This window comes from Nannospalax galili, unplaced genomic scaffold (genome assembly GCF_000622305.1).
Source record: "Nannospalax galili isolate Female #2095 unplaced genomic scaffold, S.galili_v1.0 scaffold652, whole genome shotgun sequence".
Classification (NCBI taxonomy): domain Eukaryota; kingdom Metazoa; phylum Chordata; class Mammalia; order Rodentia; family Spalacidae; genus Nannospalax; species Nannospalax galili.
Genome location: NW_008332152.1, coordinates 1,302,779 through 1,322,890, shown reverse-complemented (window position 1 = coordinate 1,322,890; position 20,112 = coordinate 1,302,779). Strand labels below are relative to the sequence as shown.

The 20,112-nt window shown below is 48.1% G+C and overlaps 1 protein-coding gene across 2 annotated transcripts in view; it reads right to left on the bottom strand.

Annotated features, from left to right (window-relative positions):
* Positions 1-1,553: 1,553 nt before the first annotated feature.
* The window catches only part of Pknox1 (PBX/knotted 1 homeobox 1), a 47,901-nt gene continuing 29,342 nt past the window's right edge, over positions 1,554-20,112 (bottom strand). For both annotated transcript variants that reach the window (XM_008827372.3, XM_017796707.2), the window contains exons 8-12: positions 19,467-19,564; positions 14,722-14,850; positions 10,472-10,548; positions 8,156-8,328; positions 1,554-4,821 (exon numbers count right to left, since the gene is read on the bottom strand). In XM_008827372.3, the coding sequence (XP_008825594.1) occupies positions 4,610-4,821; positions 8,156-8,328; positions 10,472-10,548; positions 14,722-14,850; positions 19,467-19,564 (689 nt within the window). In that variant the 3' untranslated portion in view covers positions 1,554-4,609. The remainder of the gene's footprint in view (positions 4,822-8,155; positions 8,329-10,471; positions 10,549-14,721; positions 14,851-19,466; positions 19,565-20,112) is intronic.

The following is a 20,112-nucleotide window of genomic DNA, read 5'->3' as shown; positions in this document are numbered from 1 at the left end:
TGGACCCTCAGCCCCCCGCCTCGGCTTCCTAAATACTGGGATTATCAGCATGAGCTGCCCTGCCTGGCAACATTCCAGTCTGGAAATGGAAGGGTGTGCCTAGGACTTGGTGAAGGCTAAAAGACCTAACTGTACCAAAGCAAAACAACAACAACAACAAAAAAACCCATGAATTCCTCTGGGAGTCTGTGGTGGTCCCCTGAAGACCCCATATATTTGGAAACTTGGTCTCGAGCTTGTGGTGCTGTTTGGGAGGGTCATGCAACCTTTAGGAGGTCCAGCCGTGTTGGAGGAAGCATGTCACCAGGGACGGGCCGTGAGATTATATAGCTTGCCCACTCCATTCTGGCTCTCTGTGCTTCCTGCATGTGCTTGAAGATGCTCTGGCCATGTCTGCCCCTATGCTGCCCACCATGACGGACCCTCCCTCTAGAACTGTAAGCCAAATAATCTCTTCCTCTATAAGTTGCCTTGGTCATGGTATTTTATCGCAGCAGCAGAGAAGTAACTAGTACACAGTTCCATAGAAAGGCTTGGGTTTCAACAACATTAAGGTATTTGTACAAATCAACAAAATGCACAACTCTAGAATTTAACCCCCACACACTGCCTATCTGCAGTATTTGCTGGCACAGCATTCCTCTGTCCTCTGCGGGTCTCCGTCTAGACAGGTGTGTGCAATCTTGTTATCAACAAACCTCACTTTAGAGCCTGAATGAAGCTTATGAACCAAATTCTCCCTTCTCACAAAAGAGGGCTTTTGGCCTAGTGAGCCTGGGACCTGGGGTCTCATTCCCTTGGACCTCTAGGCGCTCAGGAAGTACGTAGCTCCACCTTCTGAAAGTCCCTCAAGTACTTCCTGAGATAAAGTTCTCCTGGCTCCCACTCTGTCCACCAGGAGTCCCAATTCTGGATGTCCTTTTATTTTTTACTTATTTTTCAGGCTTTTTGAGACAGGGTCTCCCTGTAGCCCCAGCTGACCTGGAACTTGCTATGTAGACCAGCCTGGCCTTGAATGCACAGAGATCTGCCTGCCTCTGCCTCCCAAGTGCTGGGACTAAAAGCGTACACCACCACGTCCAGCTTTTTATTTTCATTTTAGATAAGGTCCCATGTATCCCAGGCTGGTCTTGAACTTACTATGGAGCCGAGGATGAGCCTGAAGTCCCCTTCAATCTGCTGACAGGTAACTCCAAGAAGCACAAGTGGTTGCTGGGCACTTGCAACACCTGGACAACTGTTCCAATGCACCTGGAACATGCCCAGGAGCTGACTTCCAGGGACACCCTACAACATGGACTGCGGAAGGTCACGTTGCCTTACTAACGAGTCTCTTTCTTCTTGTTACTGTCAAATAATCTGATTTATGGAAAACTATAACCGTGAAAAACCTGTTACCAATTTTCAGCTGAAAAATGACTGAAGACTGGAAAGTGGGAGCACGGGTAAGCAGTCAGCAGGGTGTCTGACCTTTAGGGTACACAGGCCTGTCCTTAGGAGCCCCGTGTGTCAGTATTCATGTGTAAAATAAAACACCGTAAGGCGTGTTTCTATTTTTAATTTTTTTGCTTTGATAAATCAATTGCTTCACAAAAATCCTCTTAAAGACAACAATCCAAGAAAACATATTGTTACAGTATTCACATTTTAAAGATTGTCAGTTTCAAAGACGGTAACTAAAAAAGGCAGACCTCTGAGTTCTCTGCCTGCCAGAGGTGGCCTTTGGGATGGGCAACGCCCCTGCCAGTGCCCCGGAGCTGTGCAGAGAGGAGCACGTCCTGCTGCCCACGCAGGTGCGCTGCTGCCCATGTGGGTGCCCTGCCACTCAGCAGGCTACACAGGGGCCAGCAGCCCTAGCTAGAAGGACCATCTGCATCTGCACCTCTGTGTGTTTAGACAATCTGGACTCAAGAAGCTAAAAGTTGAGCCCCTCAGCTGGGTAGGCCAGCCAGGCTAGGCTTCTGCTAGGCAGCTGGACAGCAGGAATGACATGGGTTGACTGCAGGTCTCAGAACACATTCAAAAGGCTCCAAGGTTAGGGAGGAACTCAAGAAGGGTGGGGCGTGACCGTTCAAACAGGTGCTAAGGGCTGTTTTGGATTTTCTCCCTAGGACAAGGAATGGAAAGCAGGGGTTTCTGGGTTTTGGTTTTTCAAGTTGCACCAAAGGCTGACTGCAACCTCACAGCAATTCTCCTGCCTCAGCCTCCCAAGTGCTTGGATTATAGGCATATGCCACCGTACCCAGCAAGCTGGGTTCTTTAAGGTGCAACTGATAACAAATGTGCTAGGCAGGGATTCCATGAACCAAAACAGCTTGCCTCATGGGAGTTATTTAAAAGCATCTCAGTTACTCATGGAGAAGTGGAAGGAAACCCAGGCTATGCCCCGTGCCACTTTTTTGCCATGTTTTTTTAAAAAGGCAGGGTCAGGTTATGTCACCCAGGCTGGCCTTTAGCCTGTGAGTTAACGTTCCTGAGTGCTGGGATTACAGGAGTGTGCTATTGTGCTCAGATTTCTGTACGATCTTTATACCACTCCTTTTAGTTTAGCAGGTAAGAGTTGAGGGCACAGGGCTTGAAAACTAATTTCAATGGAAAATCACATGCTGCATCAATCCCCAGGTGCTCAGATCCAGCTACGGCAGCCCCAGGCACTATGAGCCAGCACACAAACTGCGACACGGTACCACGCTTCCCACAGGAGAAAGGCATTCTCTGGGAGTTCACACTATGTGAATGTTCAGCTATGCTGAAGAGGAAGACAGGCTGGAAGGGGGCACTGATTGCTCCACAGGGTCAAGATCTAAGGAGCCCAACAAAGCTGGTGTGCCACAGAGGCAAACAGTCTTTCGGGCTTTTGTACATCTGATTAAAATATTAAAAGCAATTTGTAAGTAAGGAGTGTGAAGGCTGCTTAAAATGTTACTCTCACCTCAGAAGACGTACTGACATGTTTTCCTAGAGGTGGAAGCTCCTGCACTCCCTGGAAAGGAACCTCCTGTGCTTCTTGTTAACCGTGTTGTTGTCCAGGGCATGCTCCCCACAACTGAATGAAACCAAGACATTTGGGGAGGGGGTGGGGGGTGGAGTCAGTTCCAGGCAAAAGTATGAACTAGCTAACGATGTCCCCCATGTAACCTTGGTCCATGACCAGTCACCACCGCTCGATCACAAGACCTGGCATCCTTGCTGACCTCACAGCTGTCCTATGTCGGCAGGAAGGCCTGGGCACCCATCTGACATGACACAGATGGTGCTCCACATGAAGCATATTTTCTGAGAAAAGGCCTCACTCCTAAGTAAACCAAACTAAATCAAAACCCAAACCCTCAAACCTCAGCCTACTGTTCTGGGGCATCTTATTACCAGGAAATGAAGTCCCCCAATTACTCCAATTCTCATGTGGTAACTGGAAAGGAAGGACACTGGAAACCGAAGCAACAGCATGCAACAAGAGCATGTGACAGCAAGAGAGCCACGGCACACGTGTGAGCTGACAAAGCCTGTCACAATACCTTCCATCACCGTAACGTCCAGGTGTCTGCCCATTATATAAGACAGTTCGGATATTTGCAGTTTACCCCAGCTCTGAGCCAGTGGGGTAGAGCATATTTTAAATTAGTTTATAATAAACATTCTATGTTTAACATGTTTTTGACTAAAAGAAAAAGTCTAAAATAATACCCAGTTACTACATGGTGATAGCCATGTAACTGCAGTCAGGTCTGAATGAGGCTGGGCCGGCATGGGAGCACTGTGACTCCCTGCGGACCACTGCTTCTCTCACTCACTGTCCACCCTACTGAGCACATCAGATCAGTAGAAAATGCCATCTGAGCATTACATAGAGACCAAAAATTGGAGATATCAGAAGTTCATTCAACAATTGTCTCCTTTTAGCAGTTAAGGTAAACCTCCTCCCTGGGAGCAGAAGACACGCCAGGATGGTCAACTGTGGGCACAACATTCAATTTAGGCATTCCAGAATATTCCAAATCATAAGACAAGCATGTGCTGTTCCTTCTCTAGAAATTTTATCTTCAATATAGTCATAATCCAATTCATAACTAATTTATAAAAATAGCTTTTTATCCAATAATCACAGCAAGGTAAAAATAGGAGTTTCTTTTTCTATACAGCAAATGAAATAGGCTGCCCACACGAGAACTGAAGTGTGTTGTGGTCACCAGCCGTGCCTAGTAACTGAAACATGGCCCATCTCGGGCCATTGTCCCTGCACACGGCAGCTCTGGCTACAGAGCGTCTTTTGGACCTGTGGGCAACACCAACAGCAGCCCCCAAGACCTGCTGTAAACCACAGAGCTAAATTGTAACTGCGTAATTTTTAGAAAATGGCAGCACTGTTCCTTAATCTGAGGAGGGGCTCAGGGGCAGGGCCATCCATCACGTTTCTAGCATTAAAAACCCACACAGGTACATCTGAAAGTTGCTGCACCAGCAAGGACGCTCTGTAGCTCACTATGAAATACAAAAGTGCACTCTTCTATATCTACATAGAAAACATATTAGAAATGAAACTGTAAAATGTTTGCTGTGCAAACAATCAAGTCAGGTGTGCCGGCTCTGCCTGGCCCCTGCCGCCGCCACCCTACTGCAGAGAGTCGCTGTTCTCCAGGACCAGCCCCCCGATGTGCGTGGGGGCCAGCGCACCCCCATCATCTTCTGTGCTGTCCACGGACTCATCTTCGCTCTGACCTGCCATCATGACCTGCTGTACAGCCAGGGTGGCCCCGTCTGAAGACAGTGACTGAAGGCTGTCCACGTTCATGTTCACGGGTGTGGTGATGGTTACAACGGCACCTGCAGCAGAGCACAGAGCGTCACTGCTTCCCCTGGCACTCAGAGAAAATCATGTAGCAGACAGGGCGGCAGAACTATGGAGCAAAATAAACGCTTTCTAAGTTAATTGTCTTCAGTGTTTTATGATGATGACGGAAAGGTGATTAAAACAATATTTTCCCATTATTTAGCTAAAAGAGAAAACAAATCCTAAAAATATAAACTAAGTGTAAACATAAGATCACTGCATATCAAAACCCAAGCAAAAAAGCCAAAACATTATCTGGGAACTTGGCCTTCAATGCACACGCCACCGAAGGCTTGCCAAGTGGAGCCAGGCTTGGCAGCACACATGTGTAGTTCTACGGCCTGCAAGGCTAACATGAGGATCACATGTTCAAGGCAAGCCTGGGCCACTTAGCTAGATCTTGTCTCAAGAAACAAAAAGAGGAGCAGGAATTAAGTGCACAGGCTTCATAATCAGGAGGACCAGACTTGGGCCCACAGCACCACAGAGCAAGCCAGGCCTTGACCAAGTCCTGTCCAAGGGATCTAGTGTCCTTTTCTGGCCTCCATGTACACAAAGGACACACACCATCCTTGCCCCATGTGTGCACACACTAACACAGAAGCACACACAAATAAATAAATCTATAAAAAAGGAAAGAAAATATGACGCATAGCCCAGCTCACTGCTGTTGAGACCAGCCCTGTCATGGAAAAATCCCCCTTAAGTGTCTAGCTGAGAATCATCAGCATGTGTGTGAGAGGAAAAGACTGGACTGGAAAGAGCCACCTGAGAGGGCTAGCGAGTAAGAGTTCCTGCTGTGCAAGCCTGCTGGTCTGAGTTTGACCCCTGGAACCCACAGGAGAAAGAGAACCAGTTCCTGAACCTTGTCCTCTGACCTCCACATGCACTCTGCACACACACATAACAATATTTTTTTTTTTTAAAAAAAAGAACAATCTGGGGCTGGAGAGATGGCTGAACGGTTAAGAGCACTGACTGCTCTTGCAGAGGACCTGGGTTCGATTCCCAGCACCCACATGGTGGCTACAGACTGTCTGTAACTCCAGTTCCAGGGGAATCCGAAGCCCTCTTCTGACCTTTGTAGCATCACACGACATGGGTGCACTCACATACATGCAGGAAATACACTCATACACATAAAATAAAAATAATAAATATTTTTAAAATTTAAAAAATAAAAAATAAAAAGAGAACAATCTGAGACATGGCAGGAAACCATATCCAGTGCTCACACAGCCATCTGGAAAACGCACCCACAGGCAATGGCTGGAGAAAGGTCTGACTTCAGCAGGGGTTCAGCCCTAGACTGAGCTCGACTGCAGATAACCAACAACTCATAAGAACTAGATTCCAAAGGATTGATCTGTTCCTAATCAACCTAGCTGCTACCCAGAGCAGCACTCTGCATAACTTTGCAGGAATGAGAAACTAGCTGGCACCCAGCAAGGCTAAACTATGATGTCTGGTATCTAGCCTAAGATTACGAGGCACACAAATAGGAGGAAAACCCAGAAAATAATCCAAACCCACGCAGGACTGAGAGTCATTGAGTTAGCAGAGGCTCTCCAAGCAGCCACTGGATCCCTGCAGGTCACGAGGTGTTCAAGCTCAGATGCTACTTCTGGAAAGATGACACAGGGCATCTAAGAAGAATTCACATCTATGGGGTCAGCACAGACCAAGCAGTACATAGGGGGTCAGTGACCAGGGAGGAGAGGACCAGACAAGCTTCAGTGTGGAGCAGATGGACTGGAACCTAACAACCTAGCATGGACAACTCAAGGCCGGGAGAGGAGGCGGGGGGTTTGGGTGGGGTGTGACTCAGAGCAGAGTGCGTATTTAGCATGAGTGAGGCCAGAGTTCCATCCCCAGTTTTCCAAAAAATACAAAATTGAAGAACTTAAAATCACCCCCTAAGCTTCCTAACTGGATACCATGGGAAAAAGAGGATGAAGGTTAGACATCAGTACTCTGCGCACCACTCAAGAGCACGCACCCGGGGAGGCAACGGCGCATGCCTGCAGTCAGGTGAGGGGACTGCTTGAGTCCAGGAATTCAAGGCCATCCTGAGCAGTACAGTGAGACCACAGTGCAAAACAAACTGAATGCACAGAAAACAAGAGAGTGGCTCATGAAACACACCAAATGGGGCCCAGGACATGGAAAAAACAAGGTCAAAAGCGCACATCTTTAGTCCCAGCACTGGGAGGCAGAGGCAAGCAGATCTCTGCGTTCAAGGCCAGCCTGGTCTACATAGTGAGTTCCAGGACACTGTCTCAAAAAGACCAAAACAGAAGAGTAAACACCACCATGTGATGCGCACACGCACTAAGGAAAGACACGCAGGTGAGCAGGCGCCACTGTTCGCACTGAAGGCTCAAAGGAAAAGGGACGCAAACAATAGTCGGCTGTTAGGACGAGAATGACTTCGTATGTGGCATGCGTTCTTAAATTCTCTTCCCTAACACCCACCAGCACTTTTTTTTTGAGACAAGGTCTCCCTGCAGCCCCAGCTGGCCTGAACTATGTAGACCAGGCTGTCCTCGAACTCACAAAGATCCACCAGCGTCTGCCTCCCAAGTGCTGGGATTAAGGGTGTGCGCCACCACGCCTGGCACTCTTTTCTTTCTAGGTAAGATCTCACTACAGAGTCCTGTCCGGCCTAGAACTTACTATGTAGACCAGCCTGGCCTCAAACTCATAAGAGATCTGCCCACCTCTACCTCCTGAGTGCTGGGATTAAAGGTGTGCGCCACCATACCTGGCTGACCCTAACCCTTAGTGTGCATCTACATGGTGCTTCCTTGTATTTTATTTTTAAAATTTTATTTTTGTTTTATGTGTATATATTGCCCGCATGTGTGTAAGTGCACCCGTGTCATGCAATGCCCACAGAGGCTGTTGGATCCCCTGGAACTGGAGTTACAGACAGTTGTTAGCTGCCATGTGGGTGCTGGGATTCGAAACCTGGTCTTCTGCAAGAACAGCTGGTGTTCTTAACCGCTGAGCCATCTCTCCAGCCCCTTATATTTTTATTTTTAAACATGTAGTTAGTTAGGTTAATTAGCACACAAGGGGAGGGAGGGGCATGGGTGTGCAGGTCAGAGCTGGTTCTCTCCATCATGTGGGTTCTGGGAATCATCAGGTCATCAGGCTTGGGGGCAGTGCCTTTACCTGCTGAGCCAACTTATCTCCTCTCCTTGTGTTTCGGATGCAAAGCAAGGCCTAAGGGGCCTGGCACACAGCTCTGTGTGAGATCACAGTCGACAGCGGCTGACCTGGCTTGGTGCTCCCACCTTTCCCCTCAGCCTGTAGCACACGCACCTTCTGACATGGTGAGCTCACTTGGTGCTGCTTGCGCCACTCCTGATGCAATAGAGTCGGGCCAAAACCTCTGAACTGGCCTGTTCTGAGCAGTTTTTTTCTTTGTTTTTGGAGTCTCTGAACAACTGGAATCCAACATGGGCTGAAGAATTCGTCTTCGGGCATTGATGAACCTGTGTGTGGACAAAGGTGCTCAGGAGAAAGGACTTGTGAAGACTCCACAGAGGGCAGCACTCCTTAGGAGCCATGCTGAAAGATGAACACATTCTCCACATAACCAACACTCCAGAGAGTGACAGGCATACACACTGTCTAAATCTCCAGAAAAACATGTCCAGCTCTTTATAAAAAACAAGTTAAACAAGGTTTAATTTTTCCACAGCACCTTTTCTTTCTTTTTAAAAATATTTTATTATTTTCATTTTATGTGTATGAGTGTATTGCCTGCATGTATGTGAGTGTACCCGTGTCGTGCAATATCGCAGAGGTCAGAAGAGGACTTCGGATTCCCCTAGAACTGTAGTTAAGGATGGTTTGTAGCCGCCATGTGGGTGCTGGGAATCGAACGCAGGTCTTTTGCAAGAACAGTCAGTGCTCTTAACTGCTGAGCCGTCTCTCCAGGCCGTTTCTCTTTTTTAAAAAAATCTTGCTTGATTTGTTTTGCTCTATGAATTAGACAGTAATGATACGAATCTCTGAATTGGACTCTTCTTGCTAATGAAAAGAAAATGTCAGCACACTGAGCTTTAATGTGCCCAGTTCTCCTCACACCTGAGCTGCCAGACAGCCTAGCCTGCAGTCTTTCTCCACCTGTGCCACCAGCAATGAGCTGCGTCATCAGGGAGACACTGTGGTCCCCCACAGAGCAGAGTCTAGGGAAGAGGTGTGTCCTGGGGCCAGACATCCCCCAGTGCATCTGTCCATGATGGAGTGACCATCAATCAAGTAGGATCCTTTGACAAGACTACATGGAAAAAACAAAATGGAGGCACTCAGGAGGCTGACACAGGAGATCATCGGTCTGGGCTAGCCTGGGATATATAACAAGAAACTTTCTCAACGACCACCAAAAATGAAAAGGCAGGCAGGATCACTATGTCACAGAAATCGTAACAACCTGAAACACTTTTTTTTTTTTGGTCTTTTTGAGACAGGGTCTCCCTGTAGCCCCAGCTGTCCTGGAACTCATTATGGAGACCAAGCTAGCCTTGAACTCACAGAGATACACCTGCCTCTGCCTCCTGAGTGCTGGGATTAAAGGCATGTGCCACCACGCCCGGCTGAACCCTTTAACATTTTGCTAGCACTCTATTTAAATATTCATTATTTCCATTTGATATGAGTATATTGCCTGTGTGTATATGAAGGCACCTGTGTTGTACAATGCCAGGGGAGCTCAGAAGAGGGCGTCAGATTCTCCTGGAACTGGAGTTATAGCACCTATGTGGGTGCTGGGAATTGAACCCGGGTCCTCTGTTAAGAGCAGCCAGTGCTCCTAACCGTTGAGCCACCTCTCTAGCCCCAATACTCTGCTTAAAGGATTGAATAGGTGGTAATCACATGTGAGTTATTTAATACACACTAAAGAACACCCCTGCTCTGTGGTTGGATAAACAGGAGCTGTGCTGCTTGTTCTGGAACTTTAATCAGCTGATGTCGCAGCATGGTTGCAGTGGAGCGACAGTGTGGGTGGCAATGGAGCATTCTTCTCTGCACACTGACTCCATCAAGCTGGCACTGTGTCCACATCTGAACAACACTGATGACGAGAAAAGGGACCACCTGCAGCGGAGCAGCACCTACACATGTGCACTGCGGTGACCTGAGCCAACTCTCACAGTGGCTGAACATGTGCCCAGGGCCCAAGAGTCTCTAAAAATATGACCCAAACCTAGCAGAGGAGGCTTCATTTGTAAGCATGGTCATTCTTCTGGGAAGGCCTCGCTGAGGAATGGCTTATGTGCTGCTGTGTGGCAGAATGGCTGCAGGTACACACAGCAGAAGGACAGAACGCAGAGGGTCCACCAGTCAGGCACCCTGCCCCTGAAGCTGCCCACTGAAACATCTCAGTTCTGAGGAATGAGGACAGGCAGGGATGAGGGCACAGAGAAAGCTTTCTATCACAGCAGGGCTGACCAACACCAGGTGGAAGGTGTGCAGATTCTCTCACATCCTGCCTATGGCTGCAGCCCTCTGACGGCACAGAGCACCACTTAATGGCTCACACACACTTCAACAGTGCCTTCTGACTTCCCAGCACCAGGAGACCGGGTTCTGCCCCACATAAGTGTGGCATCAGCAAGTGGAACATCTTACCAGTTGTTGACTTGGAGCAGTGTCAAGTTTGTCTGAGCAGCAATCTGCTTCTTTTCGTCCTCTGTTGGATAGGGATGCTAAAAATAAAAACGAGAGTTACTGTCACCACGGTTTTGATTTTTAAAAGGGAAGTCAAGATGATCTGGACAAACTCTACTACAAATAAGAGTGAAACTGGGAGCAACAGAGTTTTGAGCAAAACCAAACTTTCATCTCACAAGTCATTGTTTTAGAGTGCTGAGGCAGAATGAGGCCTCTCTCTGCTGCCACAGAACATCTGGCACCATAGCTGCTCAGTGTACAGCAAGGATGCGGTCGCCCAGTGTTTGGTGACACACAGGTAACAGGGGACATCTTCTGTGCCAAGCACCATCGGAGCCTTGGCATAACCACACACCTGTGTCAACTTTGGTGAGGTTGAACTCATGAACAACGGATGGCGCCCATTTCAAGCAGGATGGCATCAGCACATTTCTGGGGCCTCTACACACAGTAGCAACCCCTGCCTCCGTCCAGCCCCAGACACATTTACCAGAATCACAGTGGGACAAACAAATGTGGGGTGCAGGCTGACCAGGGTTTGTCACAGAGCAGTGACATGTTTCTACCACGGCACCATGAGAATAAACTGACACTGGGATGGACTGGTGTCTGCTGACTTAACATGGCGCTACAGTACAGCAAACACTGAAGATCCCACAGAGGCCTGTGTGCTGAAGGCTGGGTCACAAGGCTGGTGCTACTGGAAGGTGCTGAAAACTTAGGAGGGAGGGTCTGGAGAGGGGATCCTTAGATCACTGGGGGTTGTCCCCATGAAGCCAGCCCCTTCTCCTCTTCTGTCTCCTGGCCATGAGCTGTGCTCTGTCATGTGGTGCCACCACTGCCATCAGGCAGTCCTACGTAGGGTGCAACATCATGGTTCCATCAGTCATGAACCCCAAATAAACCATTTCTCCTTGCAAGCTGATTATCTCAAATACCTGTTATGGTGATGGGAAGCTGACTAACCGTTGGCAGTGAAGAGTCAAACCCAGGCTGGGGACAGACGTGTGCTTATTATATTAGCTATCGAGGTGTGAGTGACACATTTCACTAAAAAAACAAACAAATAAAACAGCAACAAAAACAGGGGCCAGAGAGATGGCTCAGGGGTTACCAGCACTTGCTGGGGATCTGGGTTTGATTCCCAGCACCGACACTGGTGGCTCATAGCCATCTGTAGCTCCAGTTCCAGGGGATCTAATGCCCTCTCTGGCCTCTGTGAGCACCAGGCACACACATACATGTAGGCAAAACACTCCTACATAAAATAGAAATATTAAAGCTGGGCATGGGAGTACATGCCTTTAATCCTAGCACTTGGGAGGTGGAGGCAGGTGGATCTGTGAGTTCAAGACCAGCCTGGTCTACATAGCGAGTTCCAAGCCAGCTGGGGCTACCGGGGGACCCTGTCTCAAAAAAGATTTGAAAAAAAAAGCAAATAAATAAAAAATATTAAAAAACAAACAGAATTAAGGGCTAGGGAGATGGCTCCGTGTGTAAAGTGCTTGCTGTGCAAGTATGAAGATCTGAGTTCAGGTTCCCAGCACCACATAAAAGCTGGGGTGGCAAAGTGCATCCATAACTCCAGTGCTAGACAAGGAGGCCAGACAAAGAGTGATAGAGGAAGACACCCTATGTGTGTTACCTGGCTTCCACACATACATGCACACATGGGCAAGTGTACTTGTGCATGCACACCCAAAACCAAAGCAAATTAAACCAAAAATAAGTATCAGATTCCTAGACATACCCAAAGAAAATGAGACCTATCTCCATTAAAAATAAAACAAAAAACTATGTCTTGCTGGGTATGCTGGCGCACGCCCTTAATCCCAGCACTCAGGAGGCAGAGGCAGTTGGCTCTCTCTGAGTTCAAGGCCAGCCTGGTCTACGTAGTGCGTTCCAGGCCAGCTGTGGCTAACAGGTAGACCCTGCCACAAAAAACAAAAAACTATGTCATGGGGCTGGAGAAATGGTTCAGTGGTTAAGAGCACTGGCTGATCATGCAGAGGCCCCAGGTCTGGTTCCTAGCACCCACCTGGTGGCTAACAACTGTCTATAACTCCAGTTCCTGGGGATCCGACACCCTCTTCTGTCTTCCTTGGGCATTCCATGACATGGGTGCACTTATATACATGCAGGCATATAACACTTGTACACATAAAATATATATGACAAAATATATAATATATATAATTTCATATATATATATTTGTTGTTGTTGTTGTTTTTGACAGTGTCTCCCTGTAGCCTCAGCTGGCCTAGAACTCACTATGTAAACCAGGTTGGCCTTGATCTCACAGACATGGGCCTGCCTCTGCCTCCCAAGTGCTGGGATTAAAGGCATGTGCCACCATGCTCAGCTCACATACAATAAAAATAAATTAAAAAAATGTTTTTTAAGAAGACACACTTTCTCCAGAACTGGTGGCTGCTGGTGTGGAGACCCAGCCCAGAAGCACACGCTTGCGGAAATCCCTTAGTCTGGCCCACTTTGTCCCACTGTGAGAGGTAGTTGTAAGCAAGCAGGCATTGGTCTTGGTTTTGATTTTAAACAAAACATTCCATCTGACTTGGAAAATTAACAGCATATGACAGTGGGAATGTGGGGCACCAGCCTGATCAGCAGGTAGATTTTCTACAAACCAATCAACAGGGTGAGTGTGTGGCTCTGAGTTTGAGGTTGTGGAGACATGACTATTGTTCTTGCCCTAGATAAAGCCTGTAACATAGAAGTGGGTCCAGTCATGCTCGCTTACACCACCAGCACTTGGGATGTGGAGGCAGGAGGGTTAGCAAGTTTGAGGACAACCTGGATTACACAGTAAATTCCAGGTCAACCTGGTTATATAGTGCAACTTCTTTTTTTAAAAAAACAAGGGCTGGACTTGTAAAGCTCAAGGAAAAAGCACTTGCCCAACATACATAAAACATGCAAAAACAAACAAAAACAATAAATAATGGGGCTGGTGTAGGACATGGTGGTACATGAGGCAGAGGCTGGTAGATCTCTGAGATGGAGGCCAGCCTAGTTTACATAGAAAGTTCCAGGCCAGCCAGGGCTACGGGGAGACCTGTCTCGAAAACCTTTCCCCCAACTCCAAAATGGAAACATGAAGAACACACAGAAAAACCAAAGAGCGATCAATGCAGCCCTCGTGTGTTTAGAAATCTAGGTGTCGCAAAGAAATGAAGGTAAGAAGGAACAGAAAAACAGGCAGGAGAGAAACGCACATAGCCAGGGCTCATTGTTGAGAAATTATGAAATCATTAACAAACATGTCAGAGGAGGGAAAGCAAAACAGATAAAACACTGAACACTTAAAAGGAGAGAAATGCAGCTAATCCCAGCACCCCCTCGGTGACCTGTGACCACCACACCACCTCATCCCAGCACCTCCGTGTGAACTGTGACCACCCACCACCTCATCCCAGTACCTCCATGTGACCTGTGACCACCACACCACCTCATCCCAGCACCTCCGTGTGAACTGTGACCACCCACCACCTCATCCCAGTACCTCCATGTGACCTGTGACCACCACACCACCTCATCCCAGCACCTCCGTGTGAACTGTGACCACCCACCACCTCATCCCAGTACCTCCATGTGACCTGTGACCACCACACCACCTCATCCCAGCACCTCCGTGTGAACTGTGACCACTGCATCATGCCTGTGCACAGGCTGAAGCAGCACAGCAGCTGCTGTCTGTCTTGCGGCCTCTGCCTGGCACGCTCTGTGCTCACAGCCCCCACTGTCATGCTCACCTGCGTGCTCGCTTCCTGCCTGGGCCAGACTCATTTTGAGCTAAACGAGCCAGGCACTCTGCTCGGGTGCCAGCTCCATGCTGCTGCCCTAACCTCGCTGCATTGCTCTTTCAACCCAATACAAAAACCACTGCTTTCTCAAGGCTGGTTCAGGTACATCTTTTTTCCCTGCCTGTTCCTCTCGACAAGCTCATGGGTAGGGTTTTTTCTAATACAAATACACAAAATTCACAGTATCCGAGTTGACTCCTTCCACTGGTAGAACACTTGCTCTATGTGAAGCTTCCTGAAGAAATCCTTAGGGACCCAAGTTCAACCCCCATTATATAAACATGATACTGACACTTAAGACATCAGACAAAGTCAGTTTCCCATGGCACATGAGCCAGACAGAGGGCAACAGAGGGTCAATCCTGGTGCAACCAACGAAGCCTTACCCCTATGTGCTGAAAGAGCCAGGACCGCATCACGTTGGTGGCATGCTTCGGCAGGACACCTCTCTTGTTCTTGGAGGAGCCATCATCTTGCTGTAAGATGCCGAGATCTTGGTTCAACTGTAACTGAAGCTTTTATAGAATTTAATGTTAGGCTTCGAAGTGATAACAAGTCAAGCAGCTTACAATGTCAGATGGAGAAAGCAACCAAGGCTCTCTCAGGTTCATATATGGAACACAGCAGTACATGCTGCAACACTGTACAGACTAATCTTTTGAGGACACACGTGACATTGTCAAATGTATCCTCGGTCTTCATCCCTATTTTACGGCAAGCAATCCCTAAAATTCTTGGATTCTTCAGAGTGGTAAGTGGTGTCACTCTGTGTGCGGAGCTGGCTGCTGGTAGGGGCTGTGACAGGAAAGACCAAGGCAGGATCACAGAAGTCCTAACCTCTGGATGGGTCAAGAGGATAAGGATAAGTGATCCTGCTTCTGTCACGAAGCCTCTAGTTCCTGGCACACCCAGACAAGGGCTGGGAGCTCTACACACCCACCCTGACGCCATCCCCATCGCCATCTGCATGCTCTGCAACGGTCTTTGTGGTAAACTGACAAATGTCTCCCTGAGTTCTAACTGAGTGTAGCCATTCTAACAAACTGAACCCAAGGAGGCTGCTGTGGGAACTCTAATTCGTAAAAGTCATCAGAAGCATAGGTCACAGGTCTGGAACTCAAGGCTGGGCCTCGGGCTGGAGAAATGGCTCAGTGGTTAAGAACACTGCATGTTCTTGCAAAAGACCCAGGTTCAAATCCCAGAGCCCACATGGCAGCTAACAACTGTCCGTAATTCCAGTTCCAGGGGATCCGATGCCCTCTTCTGACTTCCCTGGTCATTGCATGACACGGGTACACTTGAACACACATGCAGGCAATACACACATACACATAAAATTAAAATAATAAATAAAATCTTAAAAAAAAAAGCACTCTGGAGGCAGAGGCAGGAAGATCTCTGTGAGTTCAAGGCCAGGCTGGTCTACGTAGTGAGTTCTAGGCCATAAAAGAATTCAGATTTTAAAAAAAAAAAAAAAAAAAAAAAAAAAAAAAAAGACTGGGCCTCAGCTCTGACGCTCTCCAGGTAGACAGTGTCAGGCCTGACCATGTAAGAAGACACAGGCTGTCTTCCACTACTTGACTGCTGATAGAGAGAAACCCTGCAGTGTTGGGGACACAGAAGTTTCCTGTTTTGACTATAGTATGAGAACAGAAGAAAAAGTTTGTTTTCCCTACAGAGCCTGGCTCTCCCCACATCATCACACACTAGGAACTTAGTTCTGCAGAGGCCTGGGTCTGGTGAGACAGACAGAATGGATGCGAGAGGGCCCCTTGTGCCCAGAGTCAGGCACTGTGCAAACAAATAAAGCCTATGGTCCTCACTCACCACCAGTCCTCTCCTGTGCTTCCTGAAGTGTGAAAGTGATGTACCATGTTTCCCAGCCCCAAAGAAATTTTGGGGGCAGCAATCAGCAACAGAGTGCCACTGGAGAAACATGCAGGTGAGCAGAGGGAAGTGGACCAGGGCAGGAAGTGATGAAGGGATCAAAAGAACGGGCCCACAACTGGAGGACGGCCCTGAAGCAGCCAGACCCAGGAGGACATGCAGCACCAATGTGTCATCTGACAGTGTGGACTCAGACCAAGGGGCCTCTGAGTCACACGTGGCCATTAATGTAATGAAAACCACGCACACACAAAAATGAAACACCACTGTGAGGCAGAGCATCACTGTGACTGAGGCTGATTCACAGGAGCTGGTGCTCGGGTGTCAGCAGCGAATGCTGACCTGCCCGGTGCAATGAGAAAACAGGGCAGAGGCACCGAGAGTGGAGCCCCTGCCTGTGAAAGGCAAGCGAGGTAGGTCAAAGAGAGTTAAGAGGCAAGTGTTTCCTTAGAAACACAGGAAAACAGCAGAAGAAATAGCTGAAAGACTTAAGGGGACCTGTGGGGAGTGAAAGGATGGAGAATGGCTAGGATCTGCTCCCTCCCTGTGGGGTCCTGTCAGGGCTGAGCTGTGACACACCCCAATCTGACATAAGCATTCAACACACTAGCAGGAGGGAGAGGGAGGCAAAACCTAGTGCAGGAATCACAGTGGAATAAGCAAGACTGTCGGGCAGACGGGGATGTAGCCCAGTCAGCAGAGTGCTTGCCTAGCATGCACGAAGTCCTGGGTTCCAGCCCCAGGGCCATGTAAACCAGGAGTGGTGACATATACTTTCAAACCCAGAACTCCAGATAGAGAGGTAAAAAACAAACAAAAAACCCAGAAGTTCAAGGTCACCTTGGTTATATAGAGAGTTCAAGACCAATAAATTCTATTTAAAAACGCTATTAAAGAAAAAAACAAACCACCAGGCAACACGAGGGGGTAGGGAGGAACCCGAGGGGGTAGGGAGGGAGAGGAACTCAGGGGGGAGGGAGGAGAGGAACCCAGGGGGAGAGAGGAGAGGAACCCGAGGGGGAGGGAGGAGAGGAACCCAGGGGGAGGGAGGAGAGGAACCCAGGGGGAGGGAGGAGAGGAACCCAGGGGGAGGGAGGAGAGGAACCCAGGGGGAGGGAGGAGAGGAACCTAGCTATTCTTCACTCTCAAAACCTTTTTCAAGTGGGTTTGTGCTAGCAGAATAATTAAGGACTTCACAGTGGCCATCCCCCAGGAAGGCAGCGTCAACTCCAGCCGACTACTGACCTCATAACTAAGCCACATGTGACCAGGTCAGGGTGTCCTGCTCAGGGCTGACACCCTCCTGGGGAGCAACAATGTATCGATGTCATCTGATCTGGGTCAAGGACATCAACCTTCCTGAGCCTGCCACATGCCTCCACCCCCTAGCAGGGGACCTGTGTGACACTGGAAAACAATGTGAGGACAAGGGTCACGGGGGTATTTGGGCTGTGTACAACTGCAGTGATTCTCCCGGGATACATGGGGGTTTTTGGGTGGACTACTGGGGTGACCCATGATCCCTATTAGACAAGTGCCAATATTTCTGACACTACTAACCCTGATGGTTTTAACATAAAACAGAACCCTTCCTTGGTAAGCACTCATTTCAACTAATTAAAACACAGCAAGAACTCAAACTCTGGCCAAAAAAAAAAAGCACAGAGCATTCTGGATAGCTAGACTACAATCGCACACTAAAGGTACACGTGCTGTTAAAAGAACCCCTCCCTTAAGGACCCTCAGTCAGACACATTTACCTGTCACAATATAAAGCCTAATGGCTTGTCTCACTTCCCAGCCCTGATAAATGTTCCCGTAAAGAGATGTGACACAGAAGAAGGGACACTGTTGCCTACGGGGACTCAGCTGAGGGAGCTGGTGGGAGGGGTCACCATGCAAGCATCAGTAAGAAAGCTCCGGAAGCTCCCACACTTCCGGCTCACTATTTTAGATGAGCAACCTTTGTTTCTAAGAAAACCCAGGTAAGTAGAAGACCTTCTTACTCATTTGGGAGGCTGAGGCTTCAGGAAGAGCACGGCAAGTTCTAGACCAGCCTGGGCTACAGAGTGAAACTGTCTCAAACAAAACTCCAGACAAGACAAACAAAAAGTCTTTCTTCTTAAACAAGACAAATGAACATCTACTATATTAGTGAGCTATTTGACTTACTAGAGTTCCCTCTAAAAGAACATCATTTGGTATTAGAAAACTAGTCAGTAACTGGACATGGCTCTACTGTTACAGACATTTAAAATGGAAAACCATGGGGGAAGAAGGCTGGTGGGGAGCCCAGGAACAGCATGAGTAGGATCTAGCTCTTTCCCTATTGAGGTCTGAGCCCAGGCAGTCACAAGGCCTATATGGTCTCTAAAGACCCATGTGTATCAGGGCCGCCTGAACCCTTTTCTCTAGTGTTCTCTCACCAAAGCTTTGTGGCCCAAGATGGCAGCCCCAGAATGCCTGTACCACTTGAGAGCCACCCCAGGCCATTTGGGTTTGCTTTTTATGCCTAGGGCTGGGCATGCAGAGTTCTTGATAAGGATACAGATACATCATGCAGGTCACAGCCAGAGACTCCACAAAGTGGACAGGTACTCACAAAATTAGAACTATGCTTTAAATCTTGTCTTTAATTGCTCAGAGTAGAAACTGTATGCCTCCAGAACTCAGTGGCTCTTCCAGCCCAGCAGGCCCAATATCCTCACTTTACTACAAAGGAGCAGGAACAGTACAGACTGGACCAAGGCCACAGTATGCACAGGGCGCCTCTTGTGCTGGGAGCCACCGAGTGCTGCTGCAGAAACCCTTCGGCCTCTCATCAGTGTCTGCTTCTACGCAGCACCCGTCACAGCAGAGGCCAGGAAGCTTCCAGAGCTTGGACAGCAAGCCAGCAGCATCACACTTGGGATGCAGTCGTAGCTCTGAAAGCTTTCCCCGGCTATTCTGCACCTACAAGACTTTAAGTCTTGGATGCCCACACACAGTAGACGCCCACAAAAGCCAGTCTTTATGCTGGCTGTGCCCGTTGAGGGGGTGGATACCTTTCTTGCTGCCTCAGAGCATTCTAAATTTTGCAGGTTTTTTACAGTGAGGGAGATGAAGAACGAACAGAAACAAAATGACTAGAAGGTGTATGACAGCAAATGACATTTACAAAGAGGGGACACCCCAGCCTGCTCTACCACACACCCCTCCCCAACAGGCAGCATGAGTCCTGAGTCCTTCCAGAAGACACACACACCTGGGAGTTCTGGATCCTTATTGTCCCAGGAGACAAGGCCTGCGTGACCACTTGGCCTTGGGGAGTGACAACTGTGACAGGCTGGTACACTGTGCCGCCTCAAAAGAGAAAAGAAGAAAATTAAAACAAAGTGCTTTAAGTATTAATGATTTAAAAACCATTCTTCTTGATTTTCTAATATCAAGATATATTTATGGAAGGAATAAAAACTTGCTTGATGAACCTTTTAATCATTTTAAATGGTCAATGATACTCTGCAAACTATCTGGTCTTACAAATTACCAAACCAATTCTGGGCCCCTTGGCACCTGAACGTCTTCTGGGACCTTGGTGACATCCTGTTTTTCCTCTGCTTTCTTTTTCCTACACTTAGAACCTATTTCGTCGAAGGCACTGGTTAAGAAACACTTTTATTTATTTATTCTTATATTCTATTTATTATTTTTATTTTATGTGTATGAGTATACTGCCTGCATGTATGTGAGTGCACCCGTGTTATGCAGTGCCGAGAAAGTCAGAAGAGGGCTTCGGATTCCCCTGGAACTGGAGTTAAGGATGGTTCGTAGCTGCCATGTGGGTGCTGAGAATCAAACCCGGGTCCTCTGCAAGAGCAGTCAGTGCTCTTAACCACTGAGCCATCTCTATA